The 24714-nt window shown below is 42.3% G+C and overlaps 1 protein-coding gene across 1 annotated transcript; it reads left to right on the top strand.

The window, feature by feature from the left end:
• Nucleotides 1-596: 596 nt before the first annotated feature.
• Nucleotides 597-24637, top strand: chrnb2 (cholinergic receptor, nicotinic, beta 2). Its single transcript, XM_020641958.2, has 6 exons — nt 597-988; nt 14728-14873; nt 15970-16014; nt 17568-17677; nt 19493-20621; nt 22259-24637. The coding sequence occupies exons 1-6, from the start codon at nt 919-921 to the stop codon at nt 22409-22411; spliced, it is 1653 nt and encodes a 550-aa protein (XP_020497614.1). The 5' UTR covers nt 597-918; the 3' UTR covers nt 22412-24637.
• The last annotated feature ends 77 nt before the right edge of the window (nt 24638-24714 follow it).

The following is a 24714-nucleotide window of genomic DNA, read 5'->3' as shown; positions in this document are numbered from 1 at the left end:
TATAACAAAAATGGACATAAGATGAATATGTCACAGAAGAAAAACTAAAGAACAAGGGATATAAAAGGTCAAGGTGATATGAGTTCTCCAAATTGAAGAGGAAGGCTGAGGGTTAAGAAGTTGTTAAAAGGCATATTAAATGCATTAGTTTGTGTGAGGTGATTTTAATAGGACAATTTAAGTTCTTATAATATTGCCTTGCTTTTACTGAACACATATTCTTTATTTTTTTTTCCATTAAAATGCTCCTTAGTGCTGAATGTGTTTTCTTTGGCTCCTTGATAAAAAAAAAAAGCATTAACAAGAAGAAGGGAATACCACTGCAATACAACTTTTTCCCCACTAAAGGTAAAGACAACGGATGAAATGCGCCACCAAGTTTCCCAAAGTCACTATAGGTCACAGTGGAGAACCACAAACACTGATAACGTGCCTAGGTGAGCTGAATGTGTGACGTTTGATTCCGTGCGGGGAACACACGGGCATCGCTGAAGTCGAGCTGCGGTGGAGCCTCTGAGGTATGCCACATCCTCCACTCCCCGCCTCCCCCCCCCCCCCCCCCCCCCCCCCCCCCGCCCCCCCCCGCCTCTCCAGCGCGTCGCATCGCTGAGCGGTGTTCAACCAACACGGACAGCCAGAACCGCACCGCACAGCACGACCCAACGCTCAGCTCACCTGTCCCCCCCCTTGCAGAAATATTAGTAGACCTATTTCGCGGGTTTTTTTTTTTTTCCGTGCGACGAAGACGTGAGGACCTGAAAAGGAGAGCCCTGACGTCATCATGCCAGGTAGAGTCTGAAGGGAGTGTTTCGGTCGTGAGGAGGAGGAGGTGGAGGAGAAAGAGGTGGAACACTGCGGGTGTGCTTGGGGTAGCCTCTCCATCGCGGTGAACACCTTTCGGGTTCGGACGCACGTAAGATGATGGACGGCTGGCCGCCGCCGCCGCCGCTGCTGCTGCTGCTGCTGACCGTCCTCTCCATCGCGGGAGGTGAGTAACTTATCCGCGTAATGGCTCCATCGACGTGCTGCTGCTGCTATGTGTGTGTCTTCACCTTTAAAAGGGCCAAAAATAAAACGTAGCACATCGAGCGCTAGAGCAGGAGGATATGAAAATAAAATAACAATAAGGAGTGGCAGAGGAGAAGCAGATGTGGTGAAAATGACTCTTTCGATGCCGTGTCACCATGTTTCTCGAAACGTTACCCCCTCTGAATTACATGTGCGTAATATAGAAAGAAATGCCCGAGCTCGTAAGATAAGCGTGTAATGTAACAGGAATGCTTTAATTATGGATACGTGCTGTTGTGCGTTTTAGAGCCCTTACTTTAAAAGGTTACACCATATGTCGTTTTACCACAATACATTTTTATATAGAATTAACTTGTGACTATGTTTTTTTTAATTCATGGCTTTTTTTTTTGTTGGGATAAAAACACAGTTTTCGCAGCAGATTAGGTTGAATAACGACACGTTTAGAGACACGAGAAGCATTTTAAAGCATCTTAATTTAACCTACCCGTTGCTGCTAATTGGCTCCATAAATGAGCTCTCTCAAATGAAACACACACATAACCAAACTGACACAAGGTATTGAGCTCTCTGCCACCGCATGCAATCTAAGTAACATCAACCTGCTGCTAAAAGAGCATTACTTAAACCGTTTCTCTCTGGATATACATTAGAGGGATGGAGTAATTTATCACCCAACCCCCCCCCCCACCCAACCCCCCCCCCTAACTCTCTCTCTCTCTCATTAACACTGAGGTCCTGCATTGAGTGGGCAGGTTAATGAGAGGCACGTTGAGCTAAAACAACTTCAACATCCTGTCATTAAAGGACAAATGATGTGTGATGCAGCAGAACAGGAGAAACCTTCTGCTTCTGTTTAACAGCTTAAACTGATAAACGGTCTCTTTGTCTCCTTAAAGGACGTGCTTTGGGTAGATGAGGCTGTATTTACAACTGTCTTTTTTTGTAATGTGTCCAACGTGGATGAGGTATCCGTTAAGTGTGAAGCCATTAGGGTGTTGAGGGATATTTCACCTCCCTAAGTTGTCTCTAATGCAGTGTTAATTTCTGTTCAGTGAGAGTTCGCCTCGAGCAGAGAGGAAGAAGCACATCCGCTGATTGGCTGAATCAAGGCTGCTTTAAACATTTTCAGCCAAGCCAAAGTAGAGATGGAGCAGAGACCAGCTCACTGCCTTCAAGCAAAAAGACTGTCACGGCCTGTGTAGCAGCACCCATATCCTAACACCCCAACACACCTCCATCCATACACACACACAGGAAAAATGGCCATCTGCCTTGCTTTGACTAACTGTTCATCATCACCCATGGGGACAACATGCTCCTGCAGTCTCTCTTACAAACACACACTCTCTCACACACACACACACACACACACACACACACACACACACACACACACACACACACACACACACACACACACACACACATTACAATACATCCAGCAGCAAAGACATACAGTGAAGGATCAAATGCTTTGACCTCCACAAATCTGCAATTTATATGTCAGCATCAGCTCGCAGACACACTAGCACGCGCACACGCACACGAACACACACACACACACACACACACACACACACACGCACACACACACACAAAACGAGGGATACGCTCGTAATACTTCAGTAGAGGAGTGTTTGATGTGTTGTTATAATGGTTTTAATCATATTGCATTTTAGATATATTCAGTGACTTCATTCACAGGTTAAAGAACCATTTTAATAACAACCTCAATGCTCACAGGAACGCATTTTGTACAACAATTATGTAAACTGTACAGCAGTAAGATTATTAGTTTATACAGTTTCTTTTTCTGTTTCTTTGTATCCATTAAAGAGGTTGAAGAATGTAAGCAATAATAATTGAGGTCAATGTCAGAACTGGTAACATATAGATTAATTTTGTACAAATATTCCATGACTTGCAAAACGTTTGAGTCTTTTCTATTTATCCTCCAAGTCCCTGTTTATTTTAATGTAACAATACACCGACACAGATTCCTTGTGTATGGAAACCTACTTGGCTCTAGTTCTGACTCTGATTTTGATAGAGTACCACATGTGACAGAAATGTTGTCTTGTTTATGACGAGGCTCAAAATTTGCTGAATAATATTTGCCTTCTCCCAAGTGTTTGGATTTGTCTGTTGATCATCCCTGAGTTCAAACAGGGGTGCGCTCACAAAACGGGAAAACGATGCCAAGATGATATATCACTTTAAGGAGATTCACGAGCAGTGGAGTACTAATGAGTCATCTCCCCTTCAGGGAGAAAATCTGATTAGCATCATCCTCAGAGACGATAAACTCAACACACACACACACACACACACACACACAAGCGTGCGCTCAAACACAGGTTGGAGGACACGCTTACATGGCCGTGAACACAGCTGGAGCATCACCTTGTGATAACACCTTTAAAGGACGCCCCTCTTAGTCGCAATAAAACACATAAATGTACAACACATAGTTAGAAAAGACAACATCAGAGTAAATTAAGTTGTTAGGCGTTCACACTTGTTCACATTAGCTCATGGCTCTTCATATCACATTCTCATATAAAAAGAGCAGAAGAGAACAGACAGTTGTCAAGCCTCTCTTTCACGCACAAACCCACACTAGAATGTGAGAGGACACAAGTCATAACAATGACGCTTTTTTTCAAATATAAGACTCTAAAGAAAGACACAAACGTGCACGAAAGGAGTCTGAAATTCAGTGGTCATTGACACTGGACACTGAAGGACATTCCACCACCTGTCCCAGACTCTGCCGGGAGGCCGCAGCCCTCCTCCTGTGTGATGAGGATGCCTCTTGTCATTTCCCCTGCAGGCCATGCATAATAAACAGGTCTGTGGTGCTGCGCTGACCTGATGCCGGGGTTACTGGATATGGAGCACAGTGCGCAATAGTCTCATCAAGTAAGGAAGTAAAAGTGCACTGGGATAAGTTTTCACAGCCACATTTTTCATCATCTGCATCCCAAAGCCGACATGTTGGATCTTCCTCTTTTCATGTGTGTGTGAGTATTCTTTGTCACTGCACTTATAGAGTATCAACTTACTATTTCCTTTGGCAGTGCCAGAGTCTAGAAAGTTCTGCTCGGTCCGTTTAGCCTGTCATCACTTTTCTGCTGCACAGTTCCAGCTCACTGATCTCTGCGGCATCTCAACCTGCACATTACAGCAGCCCTCCTTTTGTCTCTATCTCTCTCTGTCACTTTCTGTTTCTATCTCACTCTCTCCCCCCCCCCCCCCATTTACTCTGTCTGTATCTCCTTGGACCGAATCCCAACACTCAGCAGCAGCAACAGGATCAGATCAGTGGATATTTGGCTGCATCTGTTATTACAAACGCATAGCGGAGGCCTGCATATTTCTGTGAGATCATGTGTGATGCCATGTGTTAAACAGCGTGCTCTCATGTGTGATTTGTGCAAGATTGTGAGTGTGCAGCAGTAATAGTAACAGTGCACAGCAGCAGAGTGTGGCCCGGGAGATTCGAGGAGGCAGAGGGAGAGCGCAGAGGTCGAATGGAAACTCAGGCAGAGGAGAAGAAGAGGCAGATAAGAGACGTTTGGAAAGTTTGGAGTAATAATGTTGCCTTGCTCTAAGAACATATAAGAAAATGGTTGACTTACATACAGTAGAGGCAGGGCTGTGCTTACGTTGCTCAGGGAGGGAAGAATTTGACTAAAGATAATACAGCTTTCTTTTTGTCTGTTTATTTTGTAGTTACGTAATAAAAAATCTAAAAGTGCATCAACGACGAAAAATACAGGCATTTCTAGAAAAAATAATGCTTATCGGCAAAAAGAAAGGAGCATTTGTTGTGTCGTTGTTTTTTTAATCAGGATTTCTGCAAAATACGACACAACCACAAATTAAATCTTATTTGTTTTTCAAAGGTTTTTAAAGGGGCTTTTTATGCCTTTTATTTAGAGGTAAGATGGTGGATAGACCCTGAAATCAAGGACAGAGAGAGAAAAGGGGGTGTGACATGCTGGAAGGAGCCACAGGTCTGATTCCAACCTGGGCCGCTCGAATCTGTGACTACAGCCTCTATACATGGAAATCTATGTATTTGTGTCAGACGGCATGTGCACATATTATTGTCAGGCAGCCGCAGCAGCGCCAGCATCGACCGGGTTACAACACGGCTGCACGATTGATGGCTTTCCAAATAATAGCTGTTGTGACGGGTGTTTGGGAGTTCAAATGATGGATTTTATTGCTTTGCCTGAAATATGCACCATTACATTTAGAAAGCCAGACTGCCATTCATTTGACAGATGAGCACGTTAGCCTGTAAAATCTCAATACAATACATAATAAATCAACCCTAATTGTATGTCTTAAATAAAAGGTTTACAGGACACAATTAGCCATACCCTCAGTCAGTGTAACTCTTTATCTGCTGATTCTTTACTTGCATGTTCTTGATTTTAACAATTTGAGGAAAACATGTAGAGCATATATATCTATCAATGTTTGAACATAATTTGTCCTTATTTTGTCTGCTTTAGAACATTACACTGAAAACTTTTGTATATATTTTTGTATAATTGGAATCTTTGAGGTATTGACTAGCTAAAGGTGAAAAAGCTTTATAGGTTCAAGACATGCTAATGTTTACTGTTTCATATATAAAGATTACTTAATAAAAGCTAGGCCTTACAGCGTGTCTTGGATAACAAGTTTAAAAGAGTTTGTGACGTTTTGGAGGTTAAAGCATTTTTTTGGTTTGATGATGCAATTTTGTTCAAATGCCTCCATTACACAGAGACATAGCATATCTTTCCATAAAAGAAGCCGTTGAAGCAGCGATCGACTGCTGTGGTTGCTTTCATTCACATCATTCATTTGATCAGCTGGTCAATTCAAAGGCTGTATGATTATTGATTGATTAGTAATCCAGACTACTCATGGCTTGATGATGGCTTTTTTTAACGTGTTCTTTGAGCTCTAGAGTTTGTCTCATGATTGTATTTGATTATTTGGGCTTATGTATTTACTATAAGTATAGAACAGTGATACTCAACATGCGGCTCTCGGAGCCACATGTGGCTCATTTGGGACTAGTTGTAGCTCTTTTAAGTCCTACTTGAAAAAAAAAATCCCCAAAAAATATTTAATAAGGGAAAGGTTATCAGCAGAAATTATTCTTTGCAATTCATGTCACCGTGTTTCCCACACATAGACAATACTCGGGTGCGTTGCCCATGTGTTCACGGTCCCTCCTAACTATAATTGCTGACCTTTTTAAAAATCTGTCAATTTTTGTCTTCGCTTGCAAGCAAGAGAGAGAGGAGGGAGAGAGAGGGAGGGAGAGAGAGGGAGGGAGAGAGATAAAGAGTGAAATCCGCTGGTACGTCCCTTAAGTTAATGCACTGATTAAGGCTTGATGTCTCTTGTTAAAACTGAAGCTTTTCATGCCTTTGTTTCAATATAGTTCTGCAGTGTCTTGCTGCTGATGCTGTCCTATACTTGTAGTCTATAATTGTTGTGTTACGTGTCATTATCAACAAGCCTCCACACACATGGACCACCTGGGGTGATAACAGAGTAATTAAATAACTAATTTGAGTGTCTTTAGTGTACTGCTAATGAATAATGAAAAGAAAAAAGCAGAACCAGAGCTACCAAAAACAAAGCTACGGAATGAGGGGGACTGGGACAAGATGCTGTTTGTGCTTGAGTGTGTGTAGGTAAGAGAATGAAGAGACTTAATGGGAAGTAGGATGAGCAAATTAAAGTTGTTTTTGACAAATTATAGTAAGCAAAAGATATAAAGCACAACTTGTACATTAAAACCTAACAAATATTAATATATACATGAACCCTAACCTAATATAAATAGGGTACAATGTGCTGTCTGTTGCTGTTATGGACTTAAATGATACTTGTGGTTGTAGAGTAAAGTGAAATGTTTCTATAGAAATCGTTAAGCACATACTTTCTTTTTTTGTGCTGATGCGAATGGTCTGTAATGATTACATGCTGTCTTACCTGATTATGATGCTAATAGACAAACATTACACCAGATCATTTCATTAATCATCTGCTGATGAACAACAAAATACCATCTACATGTCACTCAGAGAGGAAATAAATTACTTTTAATTATGATTTTTCTTAATCCTCTAATGAAGAATATGTTTGTCGGCCAGTTCATGTATGTAAAGTTTCCGCTCTCATAGAGTGTGTTATTGTTTAATCCCTGTTTTCTTCCAAAGTTTAAGTTTGTTATGACTGTTTTAGCAGCTGAGAACCACAAAGGTTCTTCCAGGTGTCCTTTACATCGTTGTCAAAAGTCAAGTTACATAGAAGGTGGTGATAAAGGAAGAAAATTGTTCACTTCTTAGGACAGCTTGCATTAAAACCATAGACTGTATGGAGGAAGCCTGAGTGACGTCAGCCATCTGTCACGGCAGGGGGTTCTGGAGGCTCGTCTGCAGCAGCCGCCATGCTGGAAATGCCGTCTCAGCCTAACTTTTAGTCAAACTAACAACAGGCTGCGAGCTGGAGCTGAGGCGGGTTTTAAGCCTCTTGACTAACTGTTACATCGCGCCCACCTGTCAATCATGTCAGCTACGCGACTAACTATGGATAACACATAACAATCGTAAAATCATTAAAAATATATTCCGGTACAGTGTGTGCCAGTGATGACTATAACTAATCAGACATATTTCGTTTATTGTGCCAGGCTGTAAACACGTTAAAGGGATCTTTTGCCTGTTGTGTGTATGTGACTTCCGCGGTTCCTGGAGCAAGCCTCAAGCGGACACTCGACAAACTGCAGGATTTTGCACTTCCGCATTGGCTTCATTTTTTAAGGCCGGAGGTTGCCGCTTGATTTATAGAGAAGCTACTGCAGTAATGGCGGCTTGTCATCTCTTGGTTCCCTCTCCCCCTGGCCTCGTCATTTCAGTGCAACTTCTTCCTTCTTATGCTGCATGTATTTAATTTTCTTTAAAAACATCATCAAATCAGATGCATATGGGATGTTTCATGAAGTTTTTATCAGTATTTGACAGCATTTGTGTAAGGCCTTACATCATCATGTTGGCATTAGAAAGCATTACAGACAGTAGTAGATGCACGTGAGGATTGTTAGTGAAGTGTTGTTAACCTCTCTACTTCTAAATCAATTTTTATTTCTACCCTGTTTTGTCACTATTTTATGGTTCTTCTTTTTTCAGTTGCTGTAAAGCACTCTGAATTGCATTTGGTTAAAGGTTGATTGATTGATTGATTGAATGTTTGGAAAAAAGATTTAAATTAAAAGAGCACAAAATGAAATGCTTTTTCTTTTCGGGCTGTAGACTTTGTTGAATTTGGCAACCATAAGGCTTCAGCCCTGAGTTAGTGCACAGTGGGATGGCTTTGTGTTTGAAGTGCTTTGATATTGCAGCCGAATGGAGGATCAATTTTAATACCTCAGTTCTATGACCACTACACAGCCAATTTGGTGTTGCCAGTAGATCAATGGATCCCTCCATTATTGATTCAAGAATATTTCAGCATAAAAGGTCCTTGCTGCAGCCAAAAAGCCTTTTTGGCTGAGTGCAGTGAGGAAAGCAGTGAATGACCCTTCTTTCCCTCCGACCTTTTCTCATCTGACTGAGCTGTATAAATCCAAATCATCACTGTAATCGTCTTGGTGAGATAATTTAATTTAGCTCTCGTCTCGCCCTCATTTTCCTTTCCAGAGTGTTCGTACTCCCGCCTTTAAGTGGCTTTGTAAACTGGAAGCAACACATGCCGTAAAATTTAACAACTGATGCTTTAATGGATCAAATAAGTTTCTTTAAGTTTTCTTTTTAGTAGAACTTACACACTTTCTTTTGATGTGGTGATCAGAAGGGGAGGTGGATTCAGTTGTGAGGCTGCCCCACACTCAATATGGCTTCCATCTCATCTGCTCCTGCACTGTGTCGCTGACGTCTCAGTGTGTTTGCATGTACGTAACTTCCCTCGCTCTGGAGTCTAATGGGGAGCCCTGCTGAAATATTCATAGTGTCACATTAAGTTTTCAATATTTGCACTGGAAAACAACCAGAATACAACTCAAGCGACCAGCAACATTACAACCACTCAGCTCGGCCTTTGGCATGACTGAGTGTCGTACGTGGAGGCAGCCAAACAGAGAGATCCGTTTTTGTTTTGAAGCGTTAGTAAGTGCTGCTGATGAGCAACCGGGTCAGCATGCTTGTGCACACTGATCAGGCCTGAGTGTGTGCATGTTTTATTTTCTGCAGTCTTGTTCTTGAGATAAGAATAACCAGAATAGACTGAGGCTGTTCGGCTCTCTAATTTGTCTCAGTGCCATAAAATATTAGTCTAGACTTTCATCCTGAGCGTGTGCATGCAACTATTTTAGGAAAAATAGAAATAAGCAGGAATGAAGAGAATTTAAGAGAGTGCATATAAGCGAAGAGATGCACGATCCTCCAAAAGTTTAAAAATGATTTGTGTCTGAATCTTCATTTCAATTCTGGTCTGTGTCAACATACATCTAGCTGTATACATGTGCCAGAGGTTCTTTACTGTAGTATGTGCTGGAGATCATGCAAAAACTTAAAGGCAGTCTATGCCCTGATTTAAAGATCCTTTAATAAAATGTTTTTTGCCAAAAGTAGTAAAAAAAAAAGTAGCACTAGTGTTACGGCTGTATGTCTCCCTGTGCTGTTTGTCCCCTCTCCCCTTCTGTTGTTTCCAGCCCAGGTGAAGCTACTGATTGCACAACGAGGCGCACCTGGCCTCAGAGCTTAAAAGCCCTGTGCTGGCTTCGGGAAGAGAGAGGCTTTTGGAGTTGAGACTGCTGTGCCGAGCAGTCAGGGATCGGCTGTTGTGTATTGTCGTATTAGTGTCTCAGTTGATCTTTGTTATCATTTAGTCTGTCTGTTGAAAATATACACCCCTTAGTTTTGACTATGGTAAGGTGCATAGTGTGTTTTATTGTGTTTATTTGTGGGTTGTTGTTAGCCCTGTAGGGCTGCCTTATGGTGGGGCGAAACAACCAGTTCAACGGCCCGTCAAATGTTTCACATAATATCAAGGAATGAAACAAGCTAACGCTGCTGGAGACGATGCTTGAATTTGAATGTTGAAACGCTCTGCTTGTGTTACATCAGCTTAGCCTTGAGCTTTGTTTTGGCTTCTTGTTAAGTGAGTCTCAGTCGTCATCTCCGTAGCCATTTACTGAGAAGCTTTTCTTCACTGCTTCTCTTTTCTTTAGAAAATAACAGCAATTCTCTTGATGTCACTACTCCGTCGATATGAACATTCAAAGATGAAGTGAATCAGCTTGTGCCTGCTACAAGGTTGAGTAAGCTTGTGAGCAAAGACCTAGTTCAGAAATATATATTTTTATTGATTAAAGTGCATATTTACTTCAAGGTGCTTAATATAAATATGATGTAATATGTAAAGCAGATATAATATAAGAATCTTTCTAGAACTTGTGAATATTATTTTAGGAATCTAGCCAGATTTGCATGCAGCTTTCTGGTTATTTTGGGTATGAATTTACATTACAAGTAAGGTTTGTGGAAATATAGGGTCTACTTTTTTCTGCGTCATCATTGTTTAAGTGAGCTATATTAGCTTTCTGTCTCAGTGTTATTGCTTTGTGCTTCAGGGAATAATATACATTCCTCATATGGCGCAGAAACAGACAGCTATGCTTATTTCCCTCATGAATGTGATCACAAAGAAGACACACACACGTATCCACATAAACAGCAAACTGTCGGTTGTGCTCAATAAACAAGCAGAGTGCTACACGCATGTGATGACAGGAAGCGTATTGATGATGCTGGATTAGCGAGGGAAGGGGCAATAAATGGACAGTGGCTGTCAGCGATGGGGAGATGGAGATAACAGGAAGGAGAGAGCGATGGAGACAGTCGGGGGAGTGAGAGGAATATATGTGCCTGCTTGGATGATTGAAACATACATAAAAGTAAAAGAAAATGAGATGGAAGGGAGGAGAAGGCAGGAGATTAAAAGGGGTTGTGATGAGGCGGTGGGGGGATCGCGTGTTAGATTACAGGGCATGAATAGAGACTTCATTGATCAAGAGACAGAGGTCATCATTCCTGCTCAGTGAGCACAGCAGCTACAGAGAGAGAGGGAGACGAGGGAGTTAAAGATCAAGGTGGAGGTGTAGAACAGTGTTAGAGAGCATTTCAGAGGCACACATTCATGGGAAAGGTAAAAAAAATAGATCCTAATTGCATCATTATAGTATATTTCCTTCGTACCTTTTTGAATTGGCTTTTTCATTTTGCAGATCTCAAATGCACCTGTTCTGCTTTATCATCACTTTCTATTTATCTTTGTATAATTCCTCTGATTCCTCATGTGCAAACGATAGGGATGCAATTTACTATCATTATCATTACTGATCCATCGTACTATGATATTACTGATTCATTTATTATTTTTGGAGGTACAAAAGGCAATCGCTCTCCTCCTGGAGATATTTAGTCTATTTTGCTCTGTTATATTTTTTATTTTACTTACACACAGGTCACACATATACACACACAATATACACACACAAGAGCTACATGTATTACAGGGTGTTCATTTGCACTTCCAGTCCACTCTAAATAAAACTGGTCCATGCTGGACTTAAACCGAACCGGCAACCCGGTGCCATACTGACCTATGAAACGTGCATCACTATTTTCACAAGTCTTCGACAATGTTTTAGTTAAATATGCATTTTATATCCCAACAAAAAAATAGTAATATTATAACAATAAAATGTGGGAAAAGGCAATGTATCTTAACATTCTGCTTTATAAGATAATGTCACTGCTTGTTTACGAACTAAAAGATTAATAAATAAGTTCTACTATTGGCAACGTTTTATTTATTCTGGCTATTCTTCTTTTTTTTGTTAGTTTCATGCATGGGAATTTAGGCCGAGGGATTTAACAGTATCCTACTGTTGATAACATTTTAACAGTACAATATTGTCAGTAATATTTTGATACTTTTACATTCATATTACAATGTTACCATTTCATTAAGCAGACGCTTTTGTCAACATCTGAGAGTAAGAAGCTACACAAGCAAGGATCTAAAAAGGATAAGTGCCAACAAACAGCTTCAAGTTAGATCAGACACACATACCGACATGTAGTGCATGTAAATGTTGTGTTCACTGTCTTTTGTTGTATGAGTTTCATGCAGCCTATATGGATGTTTTTAGGGGGGGAGCGGATAATTCAAGGGCTTTATCCTGAATTTAAAAAAACAAACATGTTAATTTATAACCAATCAGTTTTAACATATTTTAATACCCTCTATAATAGTAGGTTTAACCATAATAACGTTGGCACCAAGGTAACGGCAACAGACGGCCTGTGTTGATCTTCAGGGGAAACGTGTGAGGGAAAACTGAGAGGGTAAAGGATGCAGTACAGGAGCCAGCAGATGCCAGAGCAAGAGAGGCAGGGAGTGCAGAGCAGGAGGTGCAGGACATCGTGTCTCTCAGTACAACCCCTCCCCCCCTCCTCTGTGCGCTGTTGTGACAGCTCTGCCCTAACTTGAACGCTCACACAGATAAGACTACAGTCTGCTACAGATGGAGGGAGGGAGAGACGGAGAGGGACAGGGTGAGATGGAGAGTGAAAATAACCCAAAGCTATGTAAGACTGGCAGTTTGGGAGTAGTGAAACACGGCAGAGGAGAATGGAGGGAGACAGTACGGAGGCACGGACAGAGTGGTAGAGACTGAAAGGATAGCGATAGAGACAGACATGCAGACGAGTTGACTCATTCTTCTGATGTCACGTCTTGTAAGGAGAGTGTATCGAGCCGTGCTGACGTGCTCTAGTCGGCTATCGTGAGTAATGCCATGGTTCCAAGGCTTAAACTCTCAGTATAATACAGAACATTAGCAGTGCCAGGGAATTGCGGGTTTAGGGCTTCTGAGAGGGCTTCAATTGAATTTCGAGAATTCTGACAAGACAAACAATAAGAAATGTTCGTGTTTGACAGAAAAACGAGATTCAGTCACGCCAGGTATCCATAAAAAATGGGGGAGAGGGGGGGGGGGGTGCTTGTCCAGGCAAAATGCATACAGGTGCAGTACGAGAAATGTACTAACTGCTAAGAAAAGTAATAGCCTATGGTCCGCACACTGTTCAGCTTCCAATGGGCAATTTTATTTAACCAGGGCGACGTTTCGATCTACTCGGATCTTCCATCCATGAAAAGGAAACACACGGTGCTAAATGTACAACCGAAGCACACAAATTCGTTGATAACAATTGGACGTCACCAATACGTTCAAAAAGGTGATTAAAATCACAGTCTAAAACAAATGACAATTTAAACCAACGAAATGTGCCTATTTGTGGTACTGTATGTGGCGATCAGATGATTGAGCGACGCTTCGGGAGCAGATCTACACATCACCGCCGGCTCAGCCAGCAGCATCTGTTTGCTAGTTGTACCAAACATTGGCCCAAAGCACACCGCAAACGGCAGAGGTAGCGACAGTATTTTTCAGTTCACGATGCTAACTTTAAAGTTTAAATGCAGCTAAGGCATACAGTCCTTTTCCTCACCTTCCCCTCAGAGTCCTCAATATTCTCCACCGGTCGCAAAATGTCTCGTCCACGTTAGCATCCTCAATGCTAACGCACTTTCTGTTTTTTTTTTTTGGCGTTAACATAGGTAACAATATCAATAATCGACTAAATTATTGTTCAACTGAACTTATTATGTTTTACCAATGGGTTTGTTGATGTAGTCGCACATATACTGTTTACAATCAATAATAAGTCTTGTAAGCATGTGCACTTTCATCCTCAAACCAGCTTAAAGGTGCACTACCGCCACCTACCAGCAGGTGCACTAGCAGGAAAGTTCAACAGGCAACTCTCCTGTCACTTGAACTTCATCTCGTAAAAAAAACAAAACAAAAAAAAAAACAGCCTATAACATTTTTCAGTTCTTATACATCTTTTTTATCATAGATGGTTTATATAGCAAAAACGAAAGCGAGTCGATGTCTCAATGTATTGTGTAGGCCTACTGTATGGTAGCTCAGTATGTAGGGACTTGGGTTTGGAACAGGTTTTAGTCCTGGTACGGACTGCTGAAGAGGTAACAGGTCACTTCTCGAAACACTGACTTGAGCGAGACAGTTTCCTTGTGTGCTGGGACATCTGAGGTCACCTTGAGTAAGACACCAAACCCCAAACAGCTCGCGTGCGCTCTTACTCTGGGATTTCTCTCCATAGGTCCTGTTTGTGCCTGTGTGTATTTCAGGCCTTTGCTTGTGAAGTAGCATGTCTCTCAATAACAGATTGTAAACCCGAATTTCCCCTGTGGGATTAATACAATATATAAATAAAATAAAAATTCAAAATTAATTGTATTTCTTCAATAAATATTTTCATCACAAAATCAGTTGGGGGTGGGGGCTCATCAGTTCCCTATTACTGATATTTATAGACTGTTCATTTCTAGAAGGGGTAGTAAAATCCTACTATCCACTTCTCCCTCCTGCCGTCGTTGTCATGGATAGCCAGGCTTGATGTAGCAAAACACAGATTTATGCTCTTGTGTTTTTCACGACGGACATATCCGATTAAATTCAGAAATGGCAGCTACATTTTTATCTCACCACAGAAGCAGATGATGGTAATGTGTTTCTTGTTACAGGAGGCCTTGGGGCAGACACGGAGGAGCGGTTGGTGGAGCATCTCCTGAATCCAGCCCATTATAACAAACTGATCCGTCCTGCGACTAATGGCTCTGAGCTGGTCACTGTGCAGCTGATGGTATCGCTGGCCCAGCTCATCAGTGTGGTGAGTGTGAACACTTGTTGTACTGTGTGTGTCGGAGTCTGTATTCGCCTGTCTGAAAACACGGATAACAAATAATCTAGCCATCGTTTAATTTTCGCTAAATTCAAAAAACGACTCAAAAACATTGTATAAACTATTAAAGTGTTTAGTAAGCTGTTAAGACTGCACTAATGCTGATTAATGTCACTGTTCTTTTTGGAGAATTACATTTTACTCAATGGATTTTGACTCTGAAAAATCTGATTTGTCTTTAAGCTTCATTGTTAAAGCCAAAAAATGAAGTTGTCTAGTGGTGTGAATCCTAGGAAACCTCTTGCTAGTCTGTTCATCATTTGGTCTTTGGCCTAAGGCCTGAGCTGCTCAAGTTTTATGGAAATCTATTCAGAGCATGTCTTTGTTCAAGGCAAACCAAAAAAGCAGCAGTGGAAGTAAATTTTCAGATCTAGTAATACCGCATTTAACTACACTTGCTTGCACAGAGTCTGTGCATGCAAGTGTCTGTGCCAAGGCTAATACAGCATCTTCTATGTTATCAAAGCCTGCAGACGGAAACACTTTATGTTCAACGAAGGAGAAGTCAATAGAATGTTGTTCAGCTGAATCGGCATCATCTCAGCTCTTCAATTATTATGGATTTCTACAATGCAGAAAAGTTCCCACTGCATTTTTCAAAAGCAGAAAATAATCCTAAATATAACAGCCTGGTTTCCAAAAGTCTTCCACCAAGTTAAATACAATTGAGTCTTGTTTTTTTTCTGTGACCCTGCTGACAGCATACCAAAAGACAGTCAAACTTCAAGATTTACTTTTTCCATTTTCATTTCATGTTATTTCTTCATGTGAACAGCTAATCAAACACGAGCATTTACCAAACAGGAAGGTCATCACCAAACACATTATCAGGCCCAGATTTCACAAATGTAGGATGCTGTTTAAAAAATATTATTCTTTTAAATCTCAGCTTTGCTGTGTCAACTCCATGCCACTTAAAAAAAACAAACAAATGTCACACACATCCTCCAACCTGTTGTAAGGGCTATAATGAATCACTTCACGATAATAACGTTTTTAATGTACATGTCTACTTCTTCCTCAGCATGAAAGAGAACAGGTGATGACGACCAACGTCTGGCTAACACAGGTGAGAATTCCGACTCTCTTTCTCATTTGACACAAAGGGAAAAAATAAACATCATTTGAATAAAGGCCAATCCAATTTTTTGTCTTAATTTTTGGATGGTTTTATCAATGATTTCACAGCTTTCATGCCATCTCGGTGAAAGTTCACCACAAGGAACTTGGATAGAAGTGACATATATCATATGTTACCTATATCTGCTATCTGATTTACAATATATAATCACGGTCCATTGTGTTTTAAACCAGCAGACCATACTGTAGCATATGAACAGTGGAGTGTTTCGTGGAGGGGAATAGATGCATCCCTATGTTCCACATGTTTCACTAGTTGTGGCTGACAGCAAGTTTAATCCTGCCTCCTCTCATGTGGAGCAGCGGCTCAGAGAAACGACATGACTGGTAGTGTCTAGTGTCAGAGACATAGAGAGACATCAAATAATACATGTCCCTGAAAAAGAAAATCTGAAGGAGAAATATTAGAATTGGGTTGGTATGTGTGAGATTGAAGCTGTTTTTTTTTTTCACACCAAAGAAACAGATTAATGACGATCCGCTGAACACCTGTTTTTTCCTGTTTGTGAATTAGGCTGCTTATGATTTTGCGTGAGACCTTTTATAACCTGAATAATGCACCTCTGACTGGGCTGCGACCCTTCTTTATATAAGGCTGGCTTATCATATACTTACAGCTGAGCTCGATTAGATGGTGGAGCATGAAGGTGCGCACATTTACACATGATAGGTGAACATATGTGCTTGCTTTTGAGAGCAGGTGTTAGAACAACTCACACAGGCATATGTTCAGAGATATTTAGATATTTGCGACACAAAGATGAGAGCTTTCTCATTTTAAATGAGATGGTTTTAAAGTTCTGTCTTACCTTCACACACACACACACACACACACACACACACACACACACACACACGTACACACGTCTTATACGGATTTATGACATGTAACGGAGAATAGAATGGCCATCAGTGCTCTATGGTTCACTAGGTATGGATAAGTAGGGACGCCAAGGACAGCTGTCTTGAGCTGAGACTCGCTGTTATGACCACACTGCATCAAAGTTACTGCAGACTACAGACTATCTAACATGTGCGGTGCAGCTTTAACATGGCTGTAATTTAGAAGAAGTCGACAGATCGGCTGTCAATGACCGACCCATTACACAGAGAACAAGATAATGCTGTCTCTAACAAAAGGTTACACAGAGGACATTACCAAAACAAAACACACACACACACACACACACACACACACACACACACACACAGGGACAACCTCTCTGTCGATGATGCAGTTTTAATTTGGATGATTGGTTTTATATTCCAGGGTCAGGGTTGACATGATTGCTACTCTTGCTCTCTCTCTCTCTCTCGCTAGAAGGACTGACAGCACAAATTGTTCCCTAGGCTTACACAGCTCCTGATGTGTCATATTGACCACAGACCGGCCGACAGATGGATAGACTTTCTCTCAAGTCTTCCTGCTGCTGTTTGATTGGTGGATGAGTGACTAAGCATTTTGTTTGTATTGGCCCTCAGGAGTGGCAGGACTACCGTCTGACTTGGGTCCCTGAGGAGTTTGATGGGATGATGAAGGTCAGGCTGCCCTCGAAACACATCTGGCTGCCTGACGTGGTGCTCTACAACAAGTGAGTCACTCGCTCACCCCCCTGTCCTCACCTCAGAAGGCACACAGTGGCCCATACATGCGTGCATATATGCTCATAAACATGCACAAATAAAGCATATACAATGCTCATATTAAACAAATAATGTTTTAGAGCTCACTCCCAGGTGGTTTCATTCAGCTGCAACCATGTTAGTCACTATAAATAAGAACATCAATTAAAAGCCAGAGATTATACATGCAGGCAGCCACACATGACTGAATATGTCTGCTGCAATCACTCATGCCGTGTTACTATACGGTACCCCCGTGTCTCATGGGACACTTCAAAGATGGAGTCATCTGCACTCAACACATGCAGAGAGATCAGCACAACTACATGTACAGTAGATGTCTTAATGCACTTGAACACACATGTTGAAACACAACTCTTTTTTTCTTCTTAAATTTCTTAAAATGCTTGATAATCAGCAATTTTTGCATTTGAATTCAAAGTTAGTACTAAGAAAAAATGTTGCCTCTACAAACGTATCAATGACATCTTGTATAATTTGCATAATGGAAAATATGCAGCTGGCCATGCATAAAATGTATGGCGGGGATGAATCCATAAGGGAGACGAACATTCAGCTCTGCAGCCCTTATTGATCCCCATTCACATCCTTTGTTCAATGTTTATTGTGTGCACTCGCTCACCTTCAACTACCCATCCAGTACAAACAGAAACTAAACAACTGTCACAATGTGTAGTGCAGGAGACATGAAAGGACACAAAGTAGAATTTACAAAACACTTTTTCTTCATTTATTTGCTTCCTTCTTTGCTCTACTGCCACTCTAGAGTTAAGCATAGGTCTTGTCAATATGGTTAGATCAGCCATTAAACATTCAACGCCATTAAAATACATTTAATTTATAAGTATTTAATTACAATCAGCATGTGTGACGTAGGGATGCTGCAGACCACTGGTCTCAATGTAATGGAAACTGGAGTGTCAGCCTACAGTATGTAAATCAGCTCATCAGAGTGCAGTGATCAGGCTGTCTGGCCTTCTCCTCTTACCCTGCCTGTGCCTTTACTTTACTAAAGATTAAAAGATCCCTGATCCACAGAGCTCTGGATAAAATGATCATGTTAATCCCACAAACCCCAGGTCGACAGGCTACACCCTCCAAGTGTTCTTCACTGCGTCAAACCCCCGTCTCTCACCTTAACAGGAGGATTATCCCTCATTTAGAAGTCTCAGTTTGATTCTGAGGCTAGATTAGCAGTGAAGCAGCTGTTTCTTACAGGGTCAATCAGTCAAAATGTAGGAATTCTAAGTCACCTCTCACAGTGTTAGCCATCATTAATTAGCTTTTCTTCCCAAGATCTTGAGTAGGATGGAAATTCAATCTACAGCTTTAATGTTGTCAGCTGACTTCTAACCCGAATGTGTCTAATTCGAGCCGTTTGACTCGACCTGGTGTGACACGAGGGCCGATTTTCCTATTTTGTCTGCACGTTTATCTTGTTCCTTTTAGTAGCATGTGTCAGTGTGTGTGTGTGTGTGTGTGTGTGTGTGTGTGTGTGTGTGTGTGTGTGTGTGTGTGTGTGTGTGTGTGTGTGTGTGTGTGTGTGTGTGTGTGTGTGTAATAAACCCATATTGCATAATAAGATGCGTCACGCTTTGCTAATCATTAGACTTGGGGGGAAATGACCCTCATTAGACTTCCTGTTTACAATATTGTTATTTTTTAATTAAATCTCCACACAAATGTCTGTATTTGACCCTTCCTCTTTTTTGTCTTCCTCCTCATCCTTTCATCCTTTTCAACTCTCTCCATCTCTTCTTCAGTGCTGATGGCGTGTACGAGGTGTCTTTCTACTCAAACGCTGTGGTCTCCTACGATGGCAGCATCTTCTGGCTGCCCCCAGCCATCTATAAGTCAGCCTGTAAGATCGAGGTCAAACACTTCCCCTTTGACCAGCAGAACTGCACCCTGCGATTCCGCTCCTGGACCTACGACCGCACCGAGATCGACCTTGTGCTGCGAGCTGATGTGGCCAGCATGGACGACTTTACGCCCAGTGGGGAGTGGGATATCATCGCCCTGCCAGGCAGACGAAATGAGAACCCGGCCGACCCTGCCTACGTGGACATCACGTATGACTTCATCATTCGTAGGAAGCCTCTCTTCTACACCATCAACCTCATCATCCCGTGCGTGCTCATCACCTCACTGGCAATCCTGGTCTTCTACCTGCCGTCCGACTGCGGCGAGAAGATGACTCTCTGCATCTCCGTGCTGCTTGCGCTCACTGTGTTCCTGCTGCTGATCTCAAAGATTGTCCCTCCCACTTCACTGGACGTTCCTCTGGTTGGGAAGTACCTGATGTTCACCATGGTCCTTGTCACTTTCTCCATTGTTACCAGTGTGTGTGTGCTCAACGTGCACCACCGCTCCCCCACCACACACACAATGCCCCCCTGGGTTAAGCTGGTGTTCCTCAACAAGCTTCCTGCTTTGCTCTTCATGCGGCAACCTAGAAACAGCTGCGAGCGCCAGCGGCTACGCCAAAGAAGGAGGGCACAGGAACAGAAGGAGGGAGGGCGCAGCGGGGAGGCTGGGGCCTTGATGGTTGGGCTTGGGCTGGGTGGTGCAGGCGGGAATGGTGGGGGAGCATCCACAGGGGTGTTCGGAAAGGAGGACAGTGACCCGTGCACCTGCTACGTGAACCGGGCGTCAGTGAAAAAGTTTGGGGGGGATCTTGGAGGAGCAGGAGGAGGGTCCATGGATGGGCTGAACAGAGTGAGGGAGGGCCGGGAAGGGGGGTCCGGAATCAAGACACGGGGGAAGCCAGGACCAGGAGGTCCCCCTCTGACTCAGGCCCTGCTGGCTCAAGCCTGCCCAGGGTTTGAGGAGGCTGTGGAGGGAGTGCGCTTCATCGCAAACCACATGAAGGGCGAGGATGATGATCAGAGTGTGAGTATTCATTATCTATTTTAATCTATAAACGGCATTACGTTTTAGTCGGAGCCTGACCAACACTGGACTTTTAAATTTGATACACATTTTTCATTTTACAGAAACTTTGGCTAAAGATGCAGTTCTTTAGATACGGTTTAACAAATGACTTTACAATAATTAAAAGATTATTTTAAAAAACAGCTTTAATTACTATGAATATAACAACATCATCCCCTGACTCTAGCCCTGTTACTATAGCGCACTGATCTGATCTTATTGGCTGCAACTTCAATGTTTTGTTTCACTATTGCATTTCTGAAGCATAGCAAAAACCTAACACAGCACACTACGTGCTGAGCGCCAAACAAAAGAATTTGATACTTTTGGTTTGAAAGAAACTGGAACACATTTAGTCCTAGGTAAACATTTTGGACCTACACTTTCAGGTAGCCAGAGAGACCAATTTTAACTGTTCCATGGCTGCTAGATGTGTGAATAGGCTTCTACTGACTAGAACATTCACAATATCAGCTTTACTCCACACAGATGCATACTGATTTTTTTCACTTTACGTGATTTAAGATGTCTAGGTATGAATAAAAGCACATACAATTAATTATATTTTTTGACCTTATTTTACATAAAACTATAAAGACAAGGTTACATTTCCAGGCAGGTGATGCTGCTGATAAATCCTCTGTGCTGCTGCAGATTACTCGTCTGCAATTTCCTGCCAACAACACAAATACATCTGTGATAAACAGATGTCACCTTAAAATACCCCCATGCTCATGTTCTGCTCAGGCTTTTCTCCATATCATAATGAAATATTATCTTGTTGCTGTGTGTATACAACCTTAATATAAACCATCGTATGTTGTGTGCATATGTTTTCTACCATGAAGCGCATCATGAGCAGCGCGGGTCTGTCCGCTCGGTGTCATATCATGTTAAAGTGAGGACCGAGCCTAACAGCAGAGCAGTTTACATCTGCTGTTTCAAACACATGGGGGGACTACAGCAGAGCATAAGCAAAGGAGACGGATCTGGTGATGCAATCATAGTCCTCTGAATATTCAACGCAGACATATAATTATAGCAGCCGAATGACGCGAGCATAGAGAACGAGCACAACTGGAACAGAGGCGCGGAGACAGAGTGAGGGTGGCATCTTTTATCGCTTTCCCTCAAGGCATCTTAGGAGATCGGCCTTCTCTCCTGGACTCAAAGAAACTGACACGGGAATTAACAATCCGCTATAATTCTGTCTATCATAGACATAGTAACCATCCCGTTGTCATGACGACTGCTTTATAATCCTCCCTCTTCTGTCTAAGTGCATGCCTCGTCAGATCCTCCTCCTCTCTGCTTCCCCAAGTTATCACGGCAGGGTTACAGTGTCAGCACATCCTCCGTCTCTCGGCCCTCCATCACTCATGCTCGTCCCTCACTTCCTTCTGCTCCTCTGTGACTCAAGTGTGACCTCATCAGAGCTGTGCGACGGACAAGTCTCCACTCACATTAACCCTTCACCTCTATTAACCCCCCGCATAGGGAGAGGCAAAGATAGAGAGAGAGAGAGAGAGAATCAGAGAGTGTTTGATTCTGCTCACCTTAATCTTTCTGTTCCCTTTGTCCCTCCCCGTCTACAGGTGAGCGAGGACTGGAAGTACGTTGCCATGGTGATCGACCGCCTCTTCCTGTGGATCTTTGTGTTTGTGTGCGTGTTTGGCACACTGGGCATGTTCATGCAGCCACTCTTCCAGAATTACACAGTCAAGACCATCACCAGTTCGCCAGGCTGACCACTCCCGGGCCCTGAGCACGCTGACGGACAGCTCCCCCGACCAATCAGCACAACAGGACATGAGCCGGCGATGGTTGTGGGGGTTGGTCCGGATTTTATTGTGTCTATTTGGACTGGAACCAGAACTGGATCTGAACAGTAATCAAGCCCATTACCTTTATAGGACTGATTTTTGCAACTAACAACCGTTTTTCTTGTATGAAGACAAAGGAAAACATTATCATAGACTCTAACCTCCAGATGTTTCATGGACTGACCTCCCTTCTCTGGTGGAAAGGTCCCTCCGTCCCTGCTTTCCTCCTCAGTTTATCAGGGAGCAAGGGTGCTCTGATTAACTTCTTGTTAAACCTCACGTCGGCCCCTTTTTCTCGCTCGACGCTGACTGCTTGATAGAGACTTGACAACTGCGACTTTACGTGTTCATGATATTGACTGATGTCACGATGAGCCAATCAGAAAGAGCAGGGAGGTTCAGATCAAGGTTGTGATATATTGATTTTATTTTTCCAGGAATTCACTGTCAGTGAACTGATTCAGTATATTTTATCATAGCATAGCCGCTTACCACAGTATAGCATTAGGAATATATTATTAAGATTTCTCTATGTTAGCTCATGCAAGGGTCTGTCACTGATAGAGAGGCTATGGTGTGTTGTATGATTGTATAGTTAAAAAAAAAGAATGTGATACAAACTGTGTACACAGCCTGTGATGCGCACACTATCACATTGTGTACATGCAACTGACGGCGTTGGAAAACACATGCAGGAGAGTTGGATTGAAGAGTGAGGTAACGATATTAGATGAAAGCCATGGGGAAGAAGTCATAGATTATGCATGGACAGTTTTTTGCTCAGAGAGATGTGAACATTAAGTAGAGAGCAGCAGAACCAGTGCTGGAGTACTCAGTGCTGCAGACAGATGAGCTTAGCTCCAGAGAAACTGAGGAATCTGAGCCAAGATGGCGGATAGGACCTCCTATATCCCCGACAAACACGGATATAGGAGTATTTAGAGATCAGATGGTTCAAAGATCAGTATTGGAACATGTAAATCAAATTATTTTGATGGAAAGATGGGAATTTTATTATGAAATTTAAGCTATTATGTGTATTAAGTGTAATTTTCATATTTCAGTATGTAATGTTCAGAGCGTATGTATACAAGAGTGTGTGTTTGTGTGTGGGTGTGTGTGTGTGTTATGCGTGCCCCATGCCCTGATGCATTATCAAATCTGTCAGTTCAGAACAGCATACTGTATGTGCATCTCCTTCCTCCTTTCTGTCTGCAGTCCTCTGCCCTTTATCTGGTCTTCCATGGACAAACACATATCTGACATATAGTCCAAGTAGAATAACAACTCCCCACATTCTCTGCACACATATTCATTATGGCAGTTCTCCTTTTTTCATCGCCGACTGGATGATTTTCTCTCATTTCTACATTTCCCAGGGACAACCAAGCTAGAGGCAGAAGGTACTTTTCAGGCACACGGGGAGGAGAGAGGTGAATTAAATTTTCAATGAACAAGAGAGAGAAATGACAAGAGCGCCGATGCTGAAGCAGGCGAATCAGGCGACGAGGCACAGATGCAGAATCATAGGCCGGAAACACAAGGCAAAAAATGGCCAGGATATGGTTTCAATGTTTTTGATTTTATGTTGATGTAGCAGCTGTGGAGCAATGGACTGAAAATATGATAATCTGATAACAGCAAGAAAATACATCAGTAAGGAAGGAATGCAGCAGGATAAGGTAGAGACAAAAAGACTGTTCAAATTGTTATTGCATATAAAAGCCACCATAAAACTCTGAAAATGCTCTCCAATCTTCAGTCACTGTCACTACGTTCCCCCAGCTTTTTACAGTAGTGGCTGCAGCTCAGCTAAGTGTTGGACTTGGTCTCTCTCTCTGTCTGTCTCTGGAGGAAGGGATTTTCCAGAGGGGGAATCCCCAACAGATCCTGAAACAAGTGCAAAAAGCCTCTCAGAGACCTGTGAAAAACTGAAGGCTGCACGACTCCACAAAAATAGTGCTGCTGTCAACTATTTTTTCCCTCTCCTTTTGACCTTTCCACTCTCCTTCCTTTCCTCTTACGTCCTCTCTCATAATCCACCCCCCTCTCTCGCCCATCCCTCACCTTCTCCTTCCTGACTCTCAAATCTGCTCCTGTGCACACACACCTTAACCAGTCCAATAAAGGTTGTAGGTTCAGGTTAACCAACATGTGTGTCTGTGTGGCATGTTATTCTTTCTCTGTATGGTCTGTTATCACACAAACTTCCCATTAATCTTACACCA

Source organism: Labrus bergylta, chromosome 8, assembly GCF_963930695.1.
Source record: "Labrus bergylta chromosome 8, fLabBer1.1, whole genome shotgun sequence".
In the NCBI taxonomy this organism is placed as follows: domain Eukaryota; kingdom Metazoa; phylum Chordata; class Actinopteri; order Labriformes; family Labridae; genus Labrus; species Labrus bergylta.
This window is presented reverse-complemented; position numbering and strand designations above follow the sequence as displayed.

What these genes read in the sequence shown, in the direction of transcription:
- chrnb2 (XM_020641958.2), top strand. Translation starts at nt 919, where the DNA reads ATGATGGACGGCTGGCCGCCGCCGCCGCCGCTGCTGCTGCTGCTGCTG. An exon ending in CCAACGTCTGGCTAACACAG is followed by an intron (nt 16,015 to 17,567) that starts GTGAGAATTCCG and finishes ATTGGCCCTCAG; the next exon opens with GAGTGGCAGGACTACCGTCT. An exon ending in GCGAGGATGATGATCAGAGT is followed by an intron (nt 20,622 to 22,258) that starts GTGAGTATTCAT and finishes CCCCGTCTACAG; the next exon opens with GTGAGCGAGGACTGGAAGTA.